Source organism: Corapipo altera, unplaced genomic scaffold (genome assembly GCF_003945725.1).
Source record: "Corapipo altera isolate COAL_440 unplaced genomic scaffold, ASM394572v1 104, whole genome shotgun sequence".
In the NCBI taxonomy this organism is placed as follows: Eukaryota; Metazoa; Chordata; class Aves; order Passeriformes; family Pipridae; genus Corapipo; species Corapipo altera.
In genome coordinates, this window is record NW_020884920.1 from 2,900,271 (window position 1) to 2,919,287 (window position 19,017).

The following is a 19,017-nucleotide window of genomic DNA, read 5'->3' on the forward strand; positions in this document are numbered from 1 at the left end:
TTAAGGGTCTGGAATTTGGGTGGGAAGGGAAACAAACCTTAAGCATTAAGATAGTATCTCTCATTGTTTTTGTTAATGTATTCTATAAAGTATTTTTAATGATTGTTCTTAAATAGCAAGATTAACTGGACCAATTCATATAATCCTGGGCTAGTCTTCACTCTCACAGTCTTTGTTTTGAATTTGTAATAAATATTCTCATGACCTTTTAACCACCTACAGCCCTTAATGCAAACCACAGAACAAATTTTGTTCACTTCCTATACTAAGCTTTAACTACTTAAATTCTAATATTTTTTATAAAGCCTTACTGTAACTTTCATGAGCTTTGGCTCATTTACTGTCAATAAATAATGAAGACAAAAGATGATCTTGTCTTTGTGATTTTTTTAATAGGTTGTGATGAATGGACTAACACTAAAAATGCTGAAGGGGATTGACTTCCTGAATGTGGGAATCGTGAAATGCCACTGTGTGTGAAGTGACAGTGCAGTGGAAGTTTACTCAGTGAGTTGGGCCTTAATTTGGTCTTTTAGGGGGGTCATTTTGCTGATCCTGACCCCTTTCACTGTTTCCTGTGCAAGGTGCTTCTTCCTGCAGCCCATTCCTGCCCCGGGGCTCAGCGTGTGGCTGCCGCCTCTCCCTGTGCCTGCAGTCACCTCCCACCCGGGGGAGCGCAGGTGTTGCTTCTCCTTTCCATCCCTGGGGCGATGGCTGCTGCCTCTGAACTGTTCAGTCTCCTGCCTCTGCAGCCTGAAGGGCTCCAGCTCCATGTGCTCCTCCCTGGGCAAATCCCCCAGCCTGGAGCTGGGATCGTCCCACACCTCGGCCATGAAGGAGCAGCAGCTGACGGTGAGTCCACTTGCTTAGGGGAGGAAATGGGATGGGGAGGAGCAGCTGGGTTGTACCCAGCCCTGGCATCCTTCAGTATCCTTATATATTGTGTTCTCCAGCTGTCTTCTGGTGTTCCTGGGCTCTGTGGTCCAGGAACCACAGAGAAAAACTCAGACTTGTGCTAACTGGGCATGATTTAAAGCAAAAGTTGTGTATAAGTGTCCTGCAGAGGAAAAAAAATGTGCTGTAGGGCAGGTGAGGCTGGGTAACCTGGCAGATGGTGATGGTAGTTATTCCTCAGTGTGCCTGTCTTTTTGGGGTCTGACATATTCACAATAAACAGCCAAAAGCAGCTGGGATTACAGTCCTGCATCTCTCTTTGTTGATCCCAGTAAGAGGAATGCTTTGAAAATGTAATCCTCTCCCAAGTTTCAACCTTCAACCCTCTGCCTCCCAGTTAAATTGAAGCATTGCTATCACAGTGTGCTGGAACATGACTGGGGCAAACACAGAAACCCCTGCTCATACTGGAATCCCTTAAAATAAAGTCAATAACATGTGGAATACCTTGCATTCCTCTCTAATGCAAGGAAAAGCCTTAGTACTTGGTGTGACCCAGCTCCACATGCTGCTTATTTGGGTTTGTTTTCTTACCCTCACTAGCTGGGGCTCACAAATACTGTGATTAACTGGACCATTCTGAAGGTTAAGTCTGTTCAAGAGAGACTTGCACGATCCCCTCTGCCTCCTGCAGAATTTGGGATTATGGTGTACCAGATAATATTTTTAAATGCTTTTAAGAGATTAGTTCAGCCCTTGGGAATGAGATGCTTATAACAGTGTCACTCAGCTGTGTTTAGGGAGATGATGAAGCTGCAACAATTAACTTATTCTTGTGAATATTAAAAGCTATCCAAAGCTGAGGAGCTTAACTTGTACTCGGAGATGTTCCCAGTGAAGAAATGCTCCTTCGTTGGAGCTACTCAAAATTGTCTTCTACAGTACTTAAGACTGGGAGCTGTTTGTGAAACCCTCATTTAATTGACACATAGCTTGTTATTGTGGAAATAAATCTGATTCCTATAGAAACTAGCTGCTTGTGACTGGTAGGGCTGTAGAACGAGTCTGTTTTGATAACTCCCACCCTCCTGATGTGGTGTTGCTGTGCAGTGTTTTAGAAGCATCAGCTCTCCTGGCAGGAGCTGCAAAGGGGACGTTGCTGTGTTTTATGGAAGGGGAAAAAAACCATGGAAAAGTGAAAATAAAATTTTTCAAATCTTTGTTATTAACTGAGACCTCAAGGACAGCTGTTAGGTGGGATTTCAAATAGACCCTCCAGCAGGCACACAGGTTTGGGGTTGTGCCACAGCTGCAAAGTGAGTCAGGGCCAGAGCAGGACCTCAGCTTCAGGGGGCCCAATTAACCCCACAGCTGATCTGTGACACCACATTTTCCCTGTGACTTCACATGTAGATTAAACAGGCTGAAATACATGTGCTCTTGTCTATTATTAATGCTGACAAATAAGTTATGCCATTGTGTTTTAAATCTTCGAGTCAAATTATCGTCTGCCTTTCAAGCAAAGCAGTGTGTTTCTGGCTGATTGAGTTGTGGCACGAGGCACTGGCAGTTAATTGCTACTTTATAATCAGTCCTGCAATGAATTCCAGCTCCTGAGGAACCCTGTGGGAACTGCACAGATCAGGGCCAACTTGCTCTGATCTGGTTGAACAGGCTCATAAGGATTGCTACCTGGGATTAAACAAAATGGGTACTTAGTGAAATGCAATTCCCTCTCTTTGTCATGGATAACTTTAATCAGTGTTTTGGAAGCACCAGGGGAATCTGTAATCGTGCTCAGCCCTAGGACTGTTGGTACCATGGTCCCAGACCTCCGAAGGTTCCTGCTGGCAGCTGCAATGACACAGCTGAGTTCACTCTGCCACCTTCTCTGTCAATCAGTCGGAGTCTTGCTGTGTTAGAGGCAGAAACGGGGGAAGAGGGAGGAAGAATTTGTCAAGATAAAAGTGCAAATCACGAGAGAATGAACTCGTTTAAACTTTATAAATTTCCTTAAACTTTTAGGCCTTAAACTTTAAGGTTTTGAGTTTGATCAGCAGAAGAGACTCAGCGAGAAGCTGTAGCCCTTGCTGGTGCCTGCTCAGAGCTGAGCCCTGCTGCAGGTATGTCTGGGTGGCCTCAGCACAGACAAGCCATGTGTGTGCTGTGTGTGCAGGTGGCCCTTCGCATCCGACCCCTCAGCAAGGCCGAAGTGGAGGAGGGAGCTGCGCTCGCTGCCCGCAGAGTGGGCGAGCAGGTGAGCTGGGGACCCCCACCATGGGCACTGGGGACTCTGCTGGGTACCCCACGGGCCACCCCAAGCCTCTGGCTCTTCTGGTCCATGTGAAAGCACCTGCTTTCAAATCCTGCAAAACCCCTGCCCTTGCTGGGACACAGCAGGGATGCAGCTTCCCATGCAATGGCACCTCTTTTTTCCAGTTCTGCATTTCCCACCTCTTGCTCCCCTTTTTTCAGAGGCAGGAATTGCAGGAGGCCCCCACTTACCTCTTCTACATTGCTATATCTGTTTACATATTTTTATTGTGTCCTTGTTATTTACCTTCGTTTTCAATGTAAATCCCATTATTTTCTTTTGTGCTTCAGTTGATCTATCTCTGAACCCTTCCTGAACACAGACTAATTCTGTAATATATCTGGTCTCCACTCAATAGTCAAATGATAGAAGCCCTCTGAAGCAAAGAGAACATGAATCTCTCTTTCCCCTTTATGGATTATCTTACAAATGCAATTTTTGTTTAGCACCTTACCCGTGAAATACCTTTTTTTTTTCTTTTCTATTTTTAAAGCAGCCATTAATCTCACAAGGGTATCAGTTTTATTTTTATACAGCTTATTCAGACTTGCATCATCTCCCCCAAGATCTATTTTCTCTAATGGAAATCTGGGAAGGAAATGTGCATTGCATTAGTCTGAGTAACTTCTGTCTATGAGAATGCTTTTCTCTTAATAATGCAAATAACTGTAATTATGAAAGCAAATTAATTGACTGGGCAATTGAAGTAGTTAGATTTTCTGGTGTATTTTGATTTGCATTTATGTTCCCTTCTATTTTTACTCTCAGCTGAACTCATTTAGAACTGCTTCTGTCTGCTTATTAACTCTAACTCAAAACTGACTCTGCTAGTGGCTTGTTGTGTTTTAATGCTTGATGCAATAGCAGAAGAGACACAGAAGATTTGTGCTTTTAGAATACTGCTGGTTAGACCAGGCAGTAGCCCCAGGTTGGAAAAGGGCCCTTTGGATGCATGGATACACTGTGAGCAAAACTTGGATGTTACAAGAGCTCAGTAAAAGAGGCCTGAAAGTGTTAGTAAATGCTCCTAAACTTCTAAAGGAAACATGATGACCTCATTCTCCAAGCTCTGCTCTTGCCTGTCACAGTTGCATGTGCATGTGATTAAGTGTCAATCCCTCTTTTGCAGGCAAATCCTGCTGCTGAGGACAAACCAGGAGTTCCCTTTGGAGTTTATTCTTGTGTTGCTTCAGGTTTTTAAGCTTCAGGTCCAGCCTGAGCTGGACCAGTGAAAACTACAGAATTTTTAAAAAGCAACAACAAAAAAGTAATTCTGCTAATTGAAAACTTGCAAATCAAGGAGGTACTTGTTAGAGATTTGGAATTTAGCGGGAAATGCAAAAGAAAAAGAAAACCCAAAGTTTTGACATTTCCTGAACTCCATGGGCACCTGTCCTGGATACTTGTCTCTCTCCTGGTGCACCAATGCAGTTATTCTGTCAGTCAAGTAGTGGTTGATTTATGCTCTAATTGCTTATCTAATGATCTGTTTACCTGAGAGAGAGTGAAAGCTGCTCTGGAGCAGGAGACACAGGGCTCTCTGCCCTTCCCTTGAGCCTTGAGCATCTCCTTATGAGCCATCTCAGTGGAGCAGAAACCCATTCTCCACAGTAATAATACACTCTGATAGTCATGTACTAAAATAGATCCTAAAGGACTGAAAGAAAACAGAACCAGTTCTGTAACCTGCTGCAACTCCTCCCCTACCTTTGTTTTTTCCTTCAGAAAAGCCAGAAATGGAATGAAGTTTCTGTCTCTGAGCAATGCAGGTATTTCAATCAGTCCTGCTGCTCAAAAGGCCTTGGCAGATGACTTTGGGCAATGGTTCTCCTGAAGAACTTGACTATTTTCTTTCATAATTCCTGTCTGAATCGTAGCTGAAAATTGAGATAAGAGGTCCTGTCCCCTCCTGCCTGCATGGGGGCCTGTTGAGTGTCATGTCCCTGCAACCACTGCTCTTGCCCAATGCCAGCGACTGTTCCACTGCTCAACAGACCTTCAAAGCATTTTGCAGTTCTCCAAATTACAGGAGTTGCAACATCACTTGCAAAACCAAGTCTGTCAGCCTCAGCATTGTGTGTATGTGTTTTCAGGCAAGGCTGTAGTGCAGCATTCCCCTGGCCAAGGGATAGTGCTGTAAGGAATCCCCACAGGCTGTTAACCAAACCCAGACCTAACATTTCATCTTCTGACTTTGTCCTGTAACAGAGGGTGGTCCTGATGGATCCAAGTGAAGATCCAGATGACATCCTGCGAGCCAACAGATCCCGAGAAAAAACCTTTGTATTTGACGTGGTTTTTGATCACACAGCAACCCAGGTAACAGCCTTCCCTTTTTTTAATCCAAAGGCTTAACACTACAATTGTTTTCCCTGCTTAGAAGAATGTTTTTGTCAGGTGAGTAGAACTGCACAGCCCAGAGGCCACATGTCACCCAGATAAAAGGTGACAGTGCTGAAGGTGAGAGGGCTGTGAGGGTTTTCCTTTTGCCAGACAAGTGGGGGGAGACATGTGCAGTGTTCAGTCTGCCTCTCCCTCCTGCTTTGACCCCCCAGGGGCAACAGACCTGAGCAGGGATGAAGAGCTTTGTCTCCCAAGGTCTCTGGGGAATGAGATCACTGTCATGTTTTTGGCTCTGTTGCTCACACAGCTCTTCCCTGTGCCTTTGTGGTTTTACAGGCTCATGGAGGGAGCTCTGGTGCCCTCACTGAGCCATGTTTTGCAGACAGGTATGAGCTACACTGTGAGGATTTAATCAGCACCTGCATTTTGTGATCACCACAGCCTTGCTTCTCATAGCTGTTTGGTCATCTGTGCTCTCTTTCACATCCAACTTCAGAGTGGCAGCCTTGTATGCTACCTGAGACATTTTTGGAGGCCCAGTGGCACTTCTCCATAAAGGATAAGGTCATGGAGAGAATTTATTCCCTTCTTCAGCAGACACAAAGAAAAAGACACAGTATTTCATGGTCAGAGTCCAAGAAAATAATCATATTTAAGGTTATTTCTTTCAGTAGGCTCCTGCATCTTGCCTGCCTTTAGAAAATTCAATAAACCTCTGTGCTTTTCTGCTCATTTTGATGATGTATCAGAATTCAAACAGCTTGAGAATCCTTCCAAAGCCCAGGAAATTTCTAAAATAAAGTGAGAAAATAATGGGGAATGCAATTACTTATAGGATATTTGAACAGCTGTTATGCCTGACCGAAAATCTGTGCTTTTTTGACTGAATTAGGAGGAAGTATATGTGTCCACGACCAAAAGCCTGATAGAAGGAGTTATTTCTGGATACAATGCAACCATTTTTGCATACGGTCCGACAGGTAAAGTAGTTCCTGTAGCTGTACTGCTCCAGAGGAATAAAATATCACAGTGAAAGCCAGAAATATTGAGCCAATTAAGTGCTTGCTATGAGGACAAGAGTGAAGCATTAAAATACCATTCTCATTGGGAAGCGTGAACCTCACTGAAATGCCAAAGTAACGGTGAAGCTGCTTTATTTGAAAAGTCACTTAATTGAGGTAGAATTCAGTAGAGACAAATCTTCCCATTAAAAGGAGGAGGTAATAAGGGCATCTGTGCAGTGCTGGAGGCTGATCTCAGGAGAACCAATGTAGCTGTAGAAAGCATTTATACAGAACAGAGTATATGAAAATATATTTCTACTCTTGCTCTGAACACCTTGGTGAGCAGTTACCCTACCTGTCTGCCCATCTGCCAGGCCTCTGCCCACTCTTTTTGGATGGCATGCACCGTGTCACTCCTCAGGCAGTGTCATTGCAGCATAAGAAACGGGAGTAACTGGAGGAAATTAGGGGGTAAAGCACAGAAATCCCTAGGAAACCAGGTATCACTTGTTGTGGAAACTTTCTCAAGTGGAAGTTGGGCTTTGCTGCTGCTCTCTTTATCTTCAACAGGAACAGGAAAAACCTACACGATGCTGGGCACAGACAGTGAACCGGGGATTTACATCCGTGCTCTTGGTGACCTCTTCAAGGGCCTTGGAGCCACTGCTGAGGAGGTGGATTACACAGTCTCCATGTCCTACCTGGAGGTGAGGTCTGTGCTGCCTTGGATCCAGCCTCTGTGGAGCAGCTGTAATGGGAAGTGGGGTGTCTGAGTCTGCCCATTGAAATGCAGGATCAGGTCAACCCTAAGGACCCAGTGCTAGTCTCAAACCAACCTGCCATTTCTTACCCTCAGATCTATAATGAAGTGATCCGTGACCTCCTGAACCCATCCTCAGGGTTCTTAGACCTGAGAGAGGACTCCAGAGGCAGCATCCAGATAGCAGGAATTACAGAAGTCTCCACTACAAATGCTCAGGAGGTACTGTGGTCTGCAGTGAGGGGAAAGGGAGGGTGTTTGTGCTTTCATGCAGCAGTGTTTTAAAATTTCTTGACACTTTCCTATTGCCTGTACTTACTCAGTAGTAAGGACATTTTGTAGCAGGACACTGGTGGGACTGGATTAATGTGATGAATTATATGAAAAGGGCTGATCAGGGAGTCAAGTGAGGTGTAGGAACCAGGGTAAAATCCCCAGCTGTCCATCTGCTAGCTCTGCCTCCCCAGGGTGCACCCTGCGTTCTGGGAAGGGCAGGAGTGCTTTGATTTGTGTACACGTGTCAACAACCATTTGGAGAGTGAGAAGAATTAACTAAACCCCCTTGAGCGACACTGATGTGCACTTAAACATGTGCCTTGGATGTGAGATAAGCAGGCCTCACAGAAAACAGCCCCAAACACAACACACTCACACTCCCCATGAGCCACAGGGAGAGATCTGGGGAAAATCAACAGCAAACCCCTGCCTGCATGAGCAGAACGGTGTTTGCCAGCGCCCTGGGTGAGGGGTTCAGTCTGAGGGAATGCTGTGCTGTGGCTCAGGCAGAGCTGTGCATGTCCACGGGCTCTTCTGCTCCCTTCAGATCATGCAGCTGCTGATGAAAGGCAACAAGCAGCGCACCCAGGAGCCCACGGCGGCCAACGGGGCGTCCTCCCGCTCGCACGCGGTGCTGCAGGTGACGGTGACACGGAGGAGCCCACGGAAGGAGACAGGCGAGGAAGTCCGGGTTGGGAAGCTCTTCATGGTCGACTTGGCAGGGTCAGAGAGAGCAGCTCAGGTATGGCCAGAACTCAGCAGCTTTTGGTGAGACTTGGCTCGATTCCCTGGCCTGCTGGGCGTGGGGTCTGCCTGCCCTCAGCCCTGGGGTGAGGAGCGGCACTGTGCACTTCTCTGCTGCTTCAGGGCAGTAGTTTGTACCTGAGACAACCTGAAAATAATGACTCAGTGTGGAGATATTGGTGGTACCTTTTATTAGGCCAGCTGCAGTAATTGGAAAAACGTAAATCTGCTTTTGGGTTCAAGCCTTCCCTTAGGTCTGAAAAAAACAGCAGTGAATTTCACATCTGAAGAGAAGCTGTGGTTTGTTAGGCAGGGATTGGCTGGGCTGTTGGAGAGAAAGCTAGTGCTGGTGGAATAGAGGGATGCTGGTGGGTGGAAAATAAGTCAGCTGGCTCCTATGGGAAGGAGGAAATGCTTGAACTTGGAGAGGTGATTTGAAGAAGAGAGATTTTACATACCAAGTATTTTTACTGAGACCAGAAATTCTGGAGTGATGTAGTTATGCACCTTAATTTCTGAAACAATCTTTAGAAGATAATTAATAGCTATCTTTTAAGAACTAAGAGGTCAAACCTGGGCCATTCTCCAAGAAACTTATTCCTATCAGCACCTCTGTGCCTCAGAGGGGGGTTTAACCCAGCACTTTCAGGTTGATTTTTGCAGGAGGCATTGCTTTGATATCCAAACCTTGACCCCAGTGATGCCGCACATCTTCCCGAGGTGCAGACCCACTGTTCTCAAGCATGGGGTTTGTCTGTCTGTCCTTCTTCCCACTTTCTCCTCCCAACAGACTCAGAACCAGGGCAAGAGGATGAAGGAAGGAGCCCACATCAACCGTTCCCTGCTGGCTTTAGGCAACTGCATCAACGCTTTGAGCGAGAAGGGCGGGAGCCGGGCCCAGTTTGTCAACTTTCGAGACAGCAAACTCACCCGCCTGCTGAAGGTGGGGCACAGCCCCCTGCACCCAACATGGGGCTTGGCATCACTGCTCACATCAGGGCTTGAGGGCTGATCCTTGACTATCCCTGTGCATTGCCATTATCCAGCTTGGAATGCTCCTCCAGGATCTCACGTGAGCTTTGCAATGACTGGGACAGAGCTGTGCCTGTTACATGTGATCTCTGTGATTAAGGGAGGACCTTCTATAGGGTTAAAGCAACCCTAAAGATTTGGGTCGTACATCTCAAAGCTTACAAGTGACCAGGGATTCCTTAAATTAACTTACTGCCTTTGAATGTTTTATCCCTTCTATAAGATTTGGCTGAAATTGGCCAATAAATTTGTTGGGGCACGAGGAAGGAAGACTTAGAGTGACTGTGTGCTGTCACAAGTTGTCTCTCCCTTAGGAAATCAGAAAGGCTGCAGACACACTCTTTGCCACGCTGGTTATTTTATGGATCCTTTACAACCTCATTTATGAACCTCCCCTCAAGCCTTGGTGCTGAGCTATCACTGCTGCTGCATGACAGATGTGTTTTCTAGAGGATAGTGGGGAGGAGGAGAGATGGAAAGAAACTCAAGGCTTCTGTTGTGAGTGGAATTCAGAAGCTGCCAGTGCATTTGTGGAAATTGCAATTCTCTTGCAAAAATTCTTCTTTTGTAGCAAGTTAATTACTTATTGATTTTGCTGTTGGTAGTGAGAGGGTCTAATGAATGGTCTTTTACCAGCACTTCCTTCACTCTTAATTGGGATTCTCCATCAGAATCTCAATGAACTGCAGGGGTACCCAGACACAGTGGTTACCCCTGAGCAGCAAAACCCTATCACATCCCTACTAACCACACCAACATTGCATCCCTCCAGGATTCCTTAGGGGGCAACAGCAGGACCATTATGATTGCACACATCAGCCCAGCCAGTTCCTCCTTTGAAGAATCTCGAATGACCCTGATCTATGCCTACCGAGCAAAAAACATCAAGACACAGGTACCAGAGCAAACCAGTCCCAAGGAGTTTGGGCTTAGAGATTCAGTGAGGGTGGTGAGGCCCTGGCATGGGTTGACCAGAGAAGGTGTGCTTGCCCCATCCCTGGAATTGTTCAAGGCCAGGTTGAACAGGGCTTGGAGCAACCTGGTCTAGTGGAAGGTGTCCCTGCCTTAGAGACGATCTTTAAGGTCCCTTCCAACCCAAACCATTCCATGACTCTATGACTAAAAGCTTTCAAGTGGAAATAGAAGATGTGGTGGGTGAAGGGAGAACCTACTTCAGGAGGGGGCAGTGCAGGTTGGTGTGGGGTCTCAGTGTGAGTGAGAGAAGAAATACAGATGAAGGGAAGAGTGGAAAGCAAATTGTTTGGGTTGTGAATGAGAAGAGGAATCTGAAGGTGAAAAGAAGGGGGCAGAATAATGGAAAGGCAGAGGACGATGTGCCTAGTATGGATCTGGGTGCGCAACACAAGGAATGATGGATGGAAGATGATGACAGTGTATTGGGAATGTCCCAGTGTGGATGCTGGGCTTGGAAAAGGAACTAAAGGCCTATAGCAATGAAGAATAAAATGGAGAGGCTCATGGGGTGAAGGAAGAGGAACAGTGATCTACAACAAGGTTTTCCTTCCTTCTGGATCTGTGTGTTTTTCCTGTGGACACAGGCTCCCTGGCTTTTCTCTGTCATTTTTTGGGAATTTCCAAGGATTAGGGAAAACCACTAACTTAGTCTCCCCACTCACAAGGGAAAATCCTTTCCTGTCACAAGATTCAGTGCCCTCCAGCTGAAAGCCTGGGTTTGTTTGCAGCCCTAGTACCAATCGTGGGACCAACACTCACCTATTCTGGCTCCCCAGGTGAAGTGTAACCTGAGGAATGTCTCCTACCACCTGGACCAGTACACCGGCATCATCGCGGAGCTCCGCAAGGAGATCGAGCATCTGAAGGCAAGGGTCGAGGACCAGGAGAAGGAGAAAAGTGCAGCTGGCCCCGACCTCGGGGTTCTGCAAGGTAGAGCCAGGAGCTGGAATGGTTCTGGGGTGTCTGGAAGGACGAGAGAGGGAGTGGAGCTGTGTGGGTGGGTTGTGGCAGTGCCTGGTGGGTCTCTGTGCAGACATCACTGGGGAAAGCTCAGCAATGCTTGTAGAGAAGCGAAGTGGAAAACACAGTCTGATGGGCAGTGGAGGCAGGTGGGGGAGCTGAGGTTGTTCTTCTGCAGGAGCTTCTCTCTGATGTACCATGTGACTCTGGATATCACCCTTCTCAGCATCCCCATCAACATTAAAACGTGTTACATTTCACAAACCTGCCCTTGAAAAGAGATTTGACATCAAATGGTGGCATTTGCTGGGGGAAGTCCTGTCTGTCACAGAGAGGTGACCAAGTTGTTGTAGTCTGCGTCATCACGGGCTCTGAGGCTGTGTCAGGACACTGAGCTCTGCTCTATGGTTCGTTGCATGTAATTAAAGAAAGAAAAAACCAGAGAGACAGGCAGGGCAAAGATTTTAAAACACTTGATTGTTCTGCCCCAGGGATTGTTCCTTTTGTCAGTGAACCTGGTAAGAAATGAAATAAAAATAGTCAAGTTCCCTGACAGACTAGACATGAGATATAATAGGCCTCTGCTACCAGTACCCAAGGTCATTTCTAGATAACAAGCACAGAAAACCTTTTTGGTTTTGGTGGGTGTAAAGGCAGAAGAGAAGTCCCTGCAATGCAGTATCCTCTTAATATTCACAAAAGCATGGCAATGAGCCCTATTTATTGCTAATAATATAAAGCTATACCAGATTTCCTCGGCACGTGATGAACTTGACAAGACTGCGGAATGAGGCAGAGTCCTGTAAATGAATGTGTCATTACATGTGGCTTGGTCCCAGAGTAGTTTTTGGGGGGACTTCACAGAATTTCACTTGGCCTAACGTCAGCTCAGAAATGTCTTTTCCTGCAGCAGAGGGGCAGCAGGGCTCTGAGGCACCCAGCAGCCAAGCAATGAGCACCTTGCGGGCGCAGCTGATCGGGGCTTTCAGGGAGCAGATGGAGATGTGTCACAGCCTGATGGAGCTGGAAAACACCAACATTGAGCTGCACGTGGATACCTGCAGGCACCTCCTAACAATTGCTGAGTGAGTGCCTCCTTAGCTTCCTGCACAATGTATACAGGGACCTCCAAACTTGCCATGGGAAGTGAGTAGGGTGTAGCTCCATAAGGCAACCAGCACGTATTGCATCGAGTTTAGGCTCAAGACTAAAAGTGGGGAAAAGCACTGTCCTTCCCATGGAAAGAACACATAGGAGGCCTGTCTTACAGATTTACAAAGGGGAGGAAGCTAACTGTGCTCTTCTGAGTGGTTTGTCTAGCTCCAAAGCAGCCTGGACTAATTATTTCTGCTGCTGCCGTGGAAGAACAAGCTGGACAGACACAATGAAGGGCTATGCACCACTAGAGCTATGTCACTATGTCCCAGAAGTTCCTTTCTTTTTCTGGCTGGCAGCTGGGAACGAGAGAAGGCTCAGGCTGCATGTAAGGATGACATGCCAGCAAAGGAGGAGAAAGGAGAAATAGTGGAGGAGGAAGACAGGGAAGTGGATGTCACGAATTCACCTGAACCTCATGAAGTTACAGTAGCAAGAGAAGAGATCGACCTTCTGCTGGCAGAACAGCGCAAGACAGCGGCCCTGAAGGTGAGGAGGTGAAGATGCCCTTAGGCTTTATAGCCTGCCTCCTGGCTGGTGGGTGCTTGAGGGCAGGATGGCAGCAGCATAACTCAGAGGTTCATGTGGATTTGGGCTCACACCACAGAAGCAGTGGGGCAGCTGGACTCTTAAATAATTTGGGGTGCTGAAGGAAGCAGCATGGAAAGATTGATCTTTGCATCATCCCTGTGTCCTTGTGGTTTTTAGGATGAGGGAAAAGCACCCACTGGGCTTGTATTACCTATAAGTGAGCTAATCCTTTCCATTTTGAGGGTTTGTCACTCACTGGTTGTTCAATGTGTTGGTAATTGCTTTTAGTCATTGCTTTTTTGGGTAGTTCCCATTAACATTTGAGTTCCTCTAGGCGAGGACTGTGCATCTGTACATATCTGCCATGACTGAAATATGGTGGCTGGTAATAGAACAAGCAAAATACAAAATACTTCTTGTAGATATTACTTCAATCTCAGCATGAAGGACACAGCAAAGATTTGCTCAAATGCCTTTGTTGCCCAAGAAGCTGAGCTGCATTGGCAAACCCCTATCTGTCTTTTTCAGACAGAGCTGGAGCAGCACTTAGCAAATGCCAAGGAAAAAGCTTCCCAGATGGAGGAGTTTTTCCCCAGACAAATCACTAGTGAGGATCAGCAGGAGGTGCTCAGGCTTCTCTGCAGAGCCCATGAGCTTCAGCTTGGCAACACAGAGCTGCAGGCAAATACACTGTACAGGGAGAATCTATTGTGCCAGAAGGATTTTGTGATCCAGCAACTGCAGCAGCACTTGTTACTCTGTGAAGAAATTATTCAGCAGCAGCATATGCTGATAAAAGGTAAAGCAGCACCTTTTCTCCTGCTTTGTCCTTATCTCCAAGCTTTGTTTTCTGATGGCAAACTGGAGAACAATTCATCCAGAAAACATGGTCTTGGGTGTCATGACTTCACAGTTCTGTTGTTTCTCTAGGAGTTATTTTTAAGTCTTCCTCCTTATCTCTGCTCCAGCCCAGAACATTCCTGTCCCAGAGACACTGGAGAGGTTACACCACCTGCACCTCTCTGAGCTGGAGGAGGGGGTGCTGAACCGCCTGCTGCTGCTACACTCAGTGATGTCCAGCATGCTCAGGGTAAGGCAGAGCAGCCTGTTGTGCTGGAGAATCCACGATATCCCATGATGTTGTCATGGCCATGGATTCACACAAAAACCTGGCTGGTGCCAGTCAGAAGCTGCACGCTGTTTTATAAACATGTTGCCTCTGGAGTTCTACTCTCCTTCCCTCCTTCCCCTTACCTCAGAGAATTAAGGCTTTTAGCAGCACAGAAGCACCCAGGCAGTGCTGTGAATGACCCAGCTTCTGTTGTGTCAGATTTGAGAGAGAACTGGTTTCATTGCAAAGAGAAAAGCAAAGGTTAGATGGCCAAACATGCAGCGCTCCAAGGGACTGCTGAAGGAGACTCTTACCTAGAGACATCTACTTGCTCATGGCACAGTTGTTATTGAGGTCTTCAGATCTTTCCTGACAGAATGGAAACATGCTGCTGGCCCCTTTCTTTTGGAAAACAGTGTTTGAGAGACAGTAAGGGGCTGCCAGGAAATTGCCAGCCTTCAGCAGGGAGTCCAAGCACCAGCGTCTTCTGTTTATTATGATTGTCTAGAATGAACAGGGCAAGGAGTTGGGTTTCACCTTGAATAATAAACTTAATGTTAGTCATGTTGTTATATGAGAAATTAAACTACTTTGAGTGCCCCTCTACAGGAGGGGAGCAAATAGCAGGTGGCTGGAACTATGCAGAAGCACATGGGGTATCAAGAGTGTCTTTGTGATGCAGGCTGAGAGCCTGGGCTGCAGAAGGGGCTTTACAGTGAGAAAAATCTGCTGAGGGTCTTGTTCTTCCCTCTTCCTGCAGCCCCACAAAAGCCCTTCTCTGGATGTAAGTCAGCGTCTGGATCCTAATAAAGATGAGATCAGAAAGGGTCTGCCTGGGAACATGAAGGATATTCCCTGGGAGGTGAAGTTTGACATTCCCTCCATCACCCTTGACTCAGACAGGTAATGTGAGTCTTTCTCATTATTAGACTTATTCTCTAGGGCACAGAGACCTGGTAGCTCCCAGCTAAGTCCACAAAGCTGGGAGATATCAAACTGGAAGGACCTCTAGAAACTGGAATCTGCCAGAAGAGACTTTCCCGGTACATTGTTCTTGCAAAGCAGCTCCATGTTTTAGCAGGAGCCTTCTCTGCAGAGAGAGGCTATGGGACAAGTTTCAATTTGCTTCTGTTGGTGGGCAAGCATTTAAAACAAATAAAGTAGCAAAGTTTGTGAGGATCAGGGGACAAAATATCTCTCCTTCATGAATCCTGAAGTATTCCTTGCTGTGTTCTTTATTATCATGTTTGCCAGGTTTCTGGCTTTCTCCACAGCTTGAGAGCTCTCAGCTAAACATGTTGCATCTCTCCCTGTTGATAAGGGACCTGTGCTTTCATCTCATAACCTGCTGGCATATTCTGTTCACAGTGGCAGCTGCAGATCATCTAAAACAACACCCTGTAGGAAGGAAGGGTCTCTGGACACCCATCTCAGCCCAGCTTTCTCTGGTTTGCCAAAAAGCCCAGCTCGGCAGGTCAGTATGGCAGGAACTGAATTCAAGGCACATTTGATGTGGAAAGCACCTTGCCCTTGTGATGACAAAAACATGCACAGCAGCTAAATATAGTGAGGAAGGTGGTAAAATTGCTCCTAGAGCACTGGCCTTGGGTTTAAAACCTGGGATTTAACTAAGAGGCCAAGGCTTAACTGCCTTCTCCAATTTAGGCACTCTGTGTGACTCACCCATCTCCAGTGTGTCCAGTTCACTCAGCACCCTGGAAGAGGAGGGACAGTTAGGAGCTCATCAGTTCCTTGCTCACTGGCTGACTGACTCTGTAGCCATGGCTGTGTATGGGAGATACACAGTCAAAAAGCTTTGCTTTTGTTTCTCTGTGCACAGAAGTTATTGTAACAATATTTCAGGTGAAACTTAATGTCTTCCAAGTGCTTCGAAGGGGGAAAGTATAAAAGCTTTGAATGAAAAGCAAATTACGCTGCAATTGCTTTGATTTTTAGCAGAAACCAGCAGATGTTGCTGCAGGGAAGCTGACTCCCAGGCTGCACTCCCCCACCTCTCTAGGCTTCCATGGGAAAAAGTCACCTGCAGACATTGCTGCTGTTCTACTGAGTCCAGAGACCTTGGAGGAAATTGCCACCAGCACCAAAAGCATCTCCCTCATTGCAGCCAGTCGCCGCTCCAGAGCCCAGCACAGAGACCCTGGGAGCAAAGGAGGAGTCCACACCTCTGGGGAGGATGTGCTTGAGCTGAAGTATCCAAAGGCCAGTTCTACCCCAGACTGTCAGACAAGAGACAAGGCATGTATTGGAGGGTTGCTGTTGGAGCCCACAGCTGGGAGCCAGCTGTGCTCCCCAGCCAGGGGAGAGCTGAGGAGCAGGAGAGACCAGGAGGTGTCTGCTGGGAGGACAGCCAGAAAGAAAAGATCTCGCTCTCTTGAACCGAACTTCCACAGGGTAGGAACACAAACTCCCTTTGTGTTTCTTTCTGAAGGGGATGGGTTGAGCAGAAGGCATAGACCCAGTGAAGCTAGGGTGGTTTTTAAATACAGGAAGAGAAATGTAGTACAAACTGCATGGGGAAATAAGTTAAATATCTTTATTCTTCTTCTAAATATCTTTACCCTTGACCTCCTGCCTAAAGAGCAAGCTAAGCCGGTCAGGTGGGAAAGGAATCTTTTTGGTACAATGTGGCAACAGTCAGAGGTCAGAGACATCACCACTGAGGTTAACTCCACTTGGTGTCTTTCAGATCTCAAATGCTAAGCCCTGGACTCCCTCAAGCCCCAACACAGACACAGGTTGTGAGAACCACCTGCACAAAGCCAGCCTCTTCCCTCAGTCAAAAGCTGTGAGAAGTGTATCCATTGCCACAAAGGTCAGGGCTCCTGCCAGCCACCAGTCAGGTAGGGGCCAGAGAGATTTGTCTGTGCCTGACATCAGCTCTGACAGACGGTGACATCCTGCACCAGCTCTGTTGAAGATGGATTGTCATGTAAGAAATAAGCCAGAGTAAACACTGATGATCAGAACGATTAGTAAGCTGATCTGATTGGTTTTTATATGGTCTAAGTGGATTTTTGATAGGTAAGAAAGCACATCCTTTGTAGGCCACTGCCTCAGCTATGCCTGTAACCTATGGGGAAGAATTAATGTTCAATTGTGTTTATGTGCAACAAGTGATTGATCTCAGTTTAGTCTGTGTTTCACATCCAAACCTCAGCAAGGATACCAAGACATGACAAGCTGGGCTGACCATCTGTCAGCTTCAGTTGTTTTGCCTTGTGCAGGTACACAAGGCCAGGATGAGTTTAGGAGAACTGGACACCCAAATCCTATTGAAATATTGCCAGAATCCTTCCCCATTCTGGCAAGGGGTGTAACTGATCCTCCTTAGTTTGTCTAACTTTTTTTACTAAAAAATGGTTAACTTTTGATTTACAATGCTATAATTTATTTTGGCTAGCTATTAGCAACTCATACATTGCAAAATGCTTTTAAACTCTGCTCTGCTCGCACTGTTTATAACAAAGCTCTCCCTGCCTTCGACAGAGGGGACTCCACTCAAGGTACTGCCAAAAGGCAACGCTCCTGCAAGTGCCACCCAGCACAGCAATGCTGATCATGTCAAAGGACAAGACCTCCAGAAACAAGCCAAGGGTGAGTGCATGAAATACCAGGTTGGCTGGCTCAGGAGGCACTGTGATACTCTTCAGCACTTGCTCTGTTGCAATCTGAACCAAAAGAGCTGTAAATGCAACACAAATGGTCCAGTTGGGAAAGCAGTCACATGAGCAGAGGTTTTGCGGCCAAGTTTTAAGCCTTTTTTCTTTGCAACAGATGACACGGGCAATGTTCCAGAAGGAACATCTCCCTCTTAGCCAAAAATAACCTCCTAGGAAGAGGAAATAACATTTTCAGAGGTGCTAATAATCCCAGTCTAATCCATATGTAAAGGACAAAATTTAATCTCAGCTAGCCACACGTCAACATAACTGCTTCCAAGGTGTCACCTCGGGATCTTCTTCAGGCAACAATGTGCAGATCCCAGTGCCTTTGCCAAACTCGCCCCTCCACAGCCTGTGGCAATCTGTCTCTTCCCCATTTCAACTGGAAATGAGACTCAAATTGAAGTGTGAGAAACTTGACTAAGTTCTTCATCTTCCCTTGCTTGCAGGGCCTGCAGATGGTGCCAGCAGGTGGCAAAAGCCACAGCCAGTCGCCCTCCTGGGGAGCCAGGCCAAGACTAAATACAAGTCACCCAGGGAGCAGGAACTCTTTGTGGCCCCAAGGGATTGCAATTTCAAGACTGCTGGAAGTCAAGGAAGTAGATGCAGGAGAAATGTGCCTTAAAATGTATTTTGGCTTCTGTGTCGCGATGCTGAAAAGCAGAGGGGAGGCGAGCAGGGAGGAGAAGAACCTTATATGCTGTAGAATACTTTTTCTCTATCCCTACTTCAAGTCTGTCCTCTGTACTGTGTGCTCTAGCTGTTAGCTTGAGTTTAAGACAAGTAGAGTGTTAAGAGAGCCCAAGAGAAGAGGAAAACCTCATTTTCCCAGCACTGTTTGCCTCCCAGAAGATATCAGCATTGAGACCAAGCTGCCTTTTTTTCCCAGGGCAAAGGTATGGATGCCACCCCTGCATCCCAAAGGCTCCCTGATTACTAAAAACAAATGTAAATGCCTGAGGAATAGTTTCCCCATTCTTCCCTGCTGTCCCTGTGTGTTGCTGTGAAGCTGGGAGGTGTGATGCCCGCCTGGAATGCTGTTTGGGTGAGCAGATGTTTTTGGCTGTGAGATTGCTCTAAGCTCTTGTATATCTGCAGAGCATTTCAGATACAGTGAGGCTGCAGCCAGAGAGGCAGTGTGGTGATAAGTGAAGACCCTGATAACAGCTACTAGCCTGGAGGTAAACTGTGGGAATGTGGTTTTCTTTTTGGAACAAAAGTCTCCAGGCAGCAGC

General features: G+C 46.6%; 1 protein-coding gene across 1 annotated transcript; it reads left to right on the top strand.

The window, feature by feature from the left end:
• Positions 1-771: 771 nt before the first annotated feature.
• KIF19 (kinesin family member 19) lies at positions 772-18,504 on the top strand. Its single transcript, XM_027656384.1, has 20 exons — positions 772-852; positions 3,071-3,151; positions 5,417-5,527; positions 6,444-6,531; positions 7,126-7,262; positions 7,412-7,537; positions 8,139-8,333; positions 9,126-9,278; positions 10,140-10,262; positions 11,119-11,272; positions 12,213-12,387; positions 12,757-12,946; positions 13,517-13,787; positions 13,957-14,078; positions 14,860-15,002; positions 15,468-15,573; positions 16,056-16,511; positions 16,807-16,960; positions 17,607-17,714; positions 18,232-18,504. The coding sequence occupies exons 1-20, from the start codon at positions 772-774 to the stop codon at positions 18,405-18,407; spliced, it is 3,150 nt and encodes a 1,049-aa protein (XP_027512185.1). The 3' UTR covers positions 18,408-18,504.
• Positions 18,505-19,017: the final 513 nt, after the last annotated feature.

Bases quoted from the DNA above. Each gene is read 5' to 3' on its own strand.
- KIF19 (XM_027656384.1), top strand. From the start codon at position 772: ATGTGCTCCTCCCTGGGCAAATCCCCCAGCCTGGAGCTGGGATCGTCC. The intron at 12,947-13,516 runs GTGAGGAGGTGA...TGTCTTTTTCAG, and splicing joins GCAAGACAGCGGCCCTGAAG to ACAGAGCTGGAGCAGCACTT. The intron at 14,079-14,859 runs GTAAGGCAGAGC...CTCTTCCTGCAG, and splicing joins TGATGTCCAGCATGCTCAGG to CCCCACAAAAGCCCTTCTCT.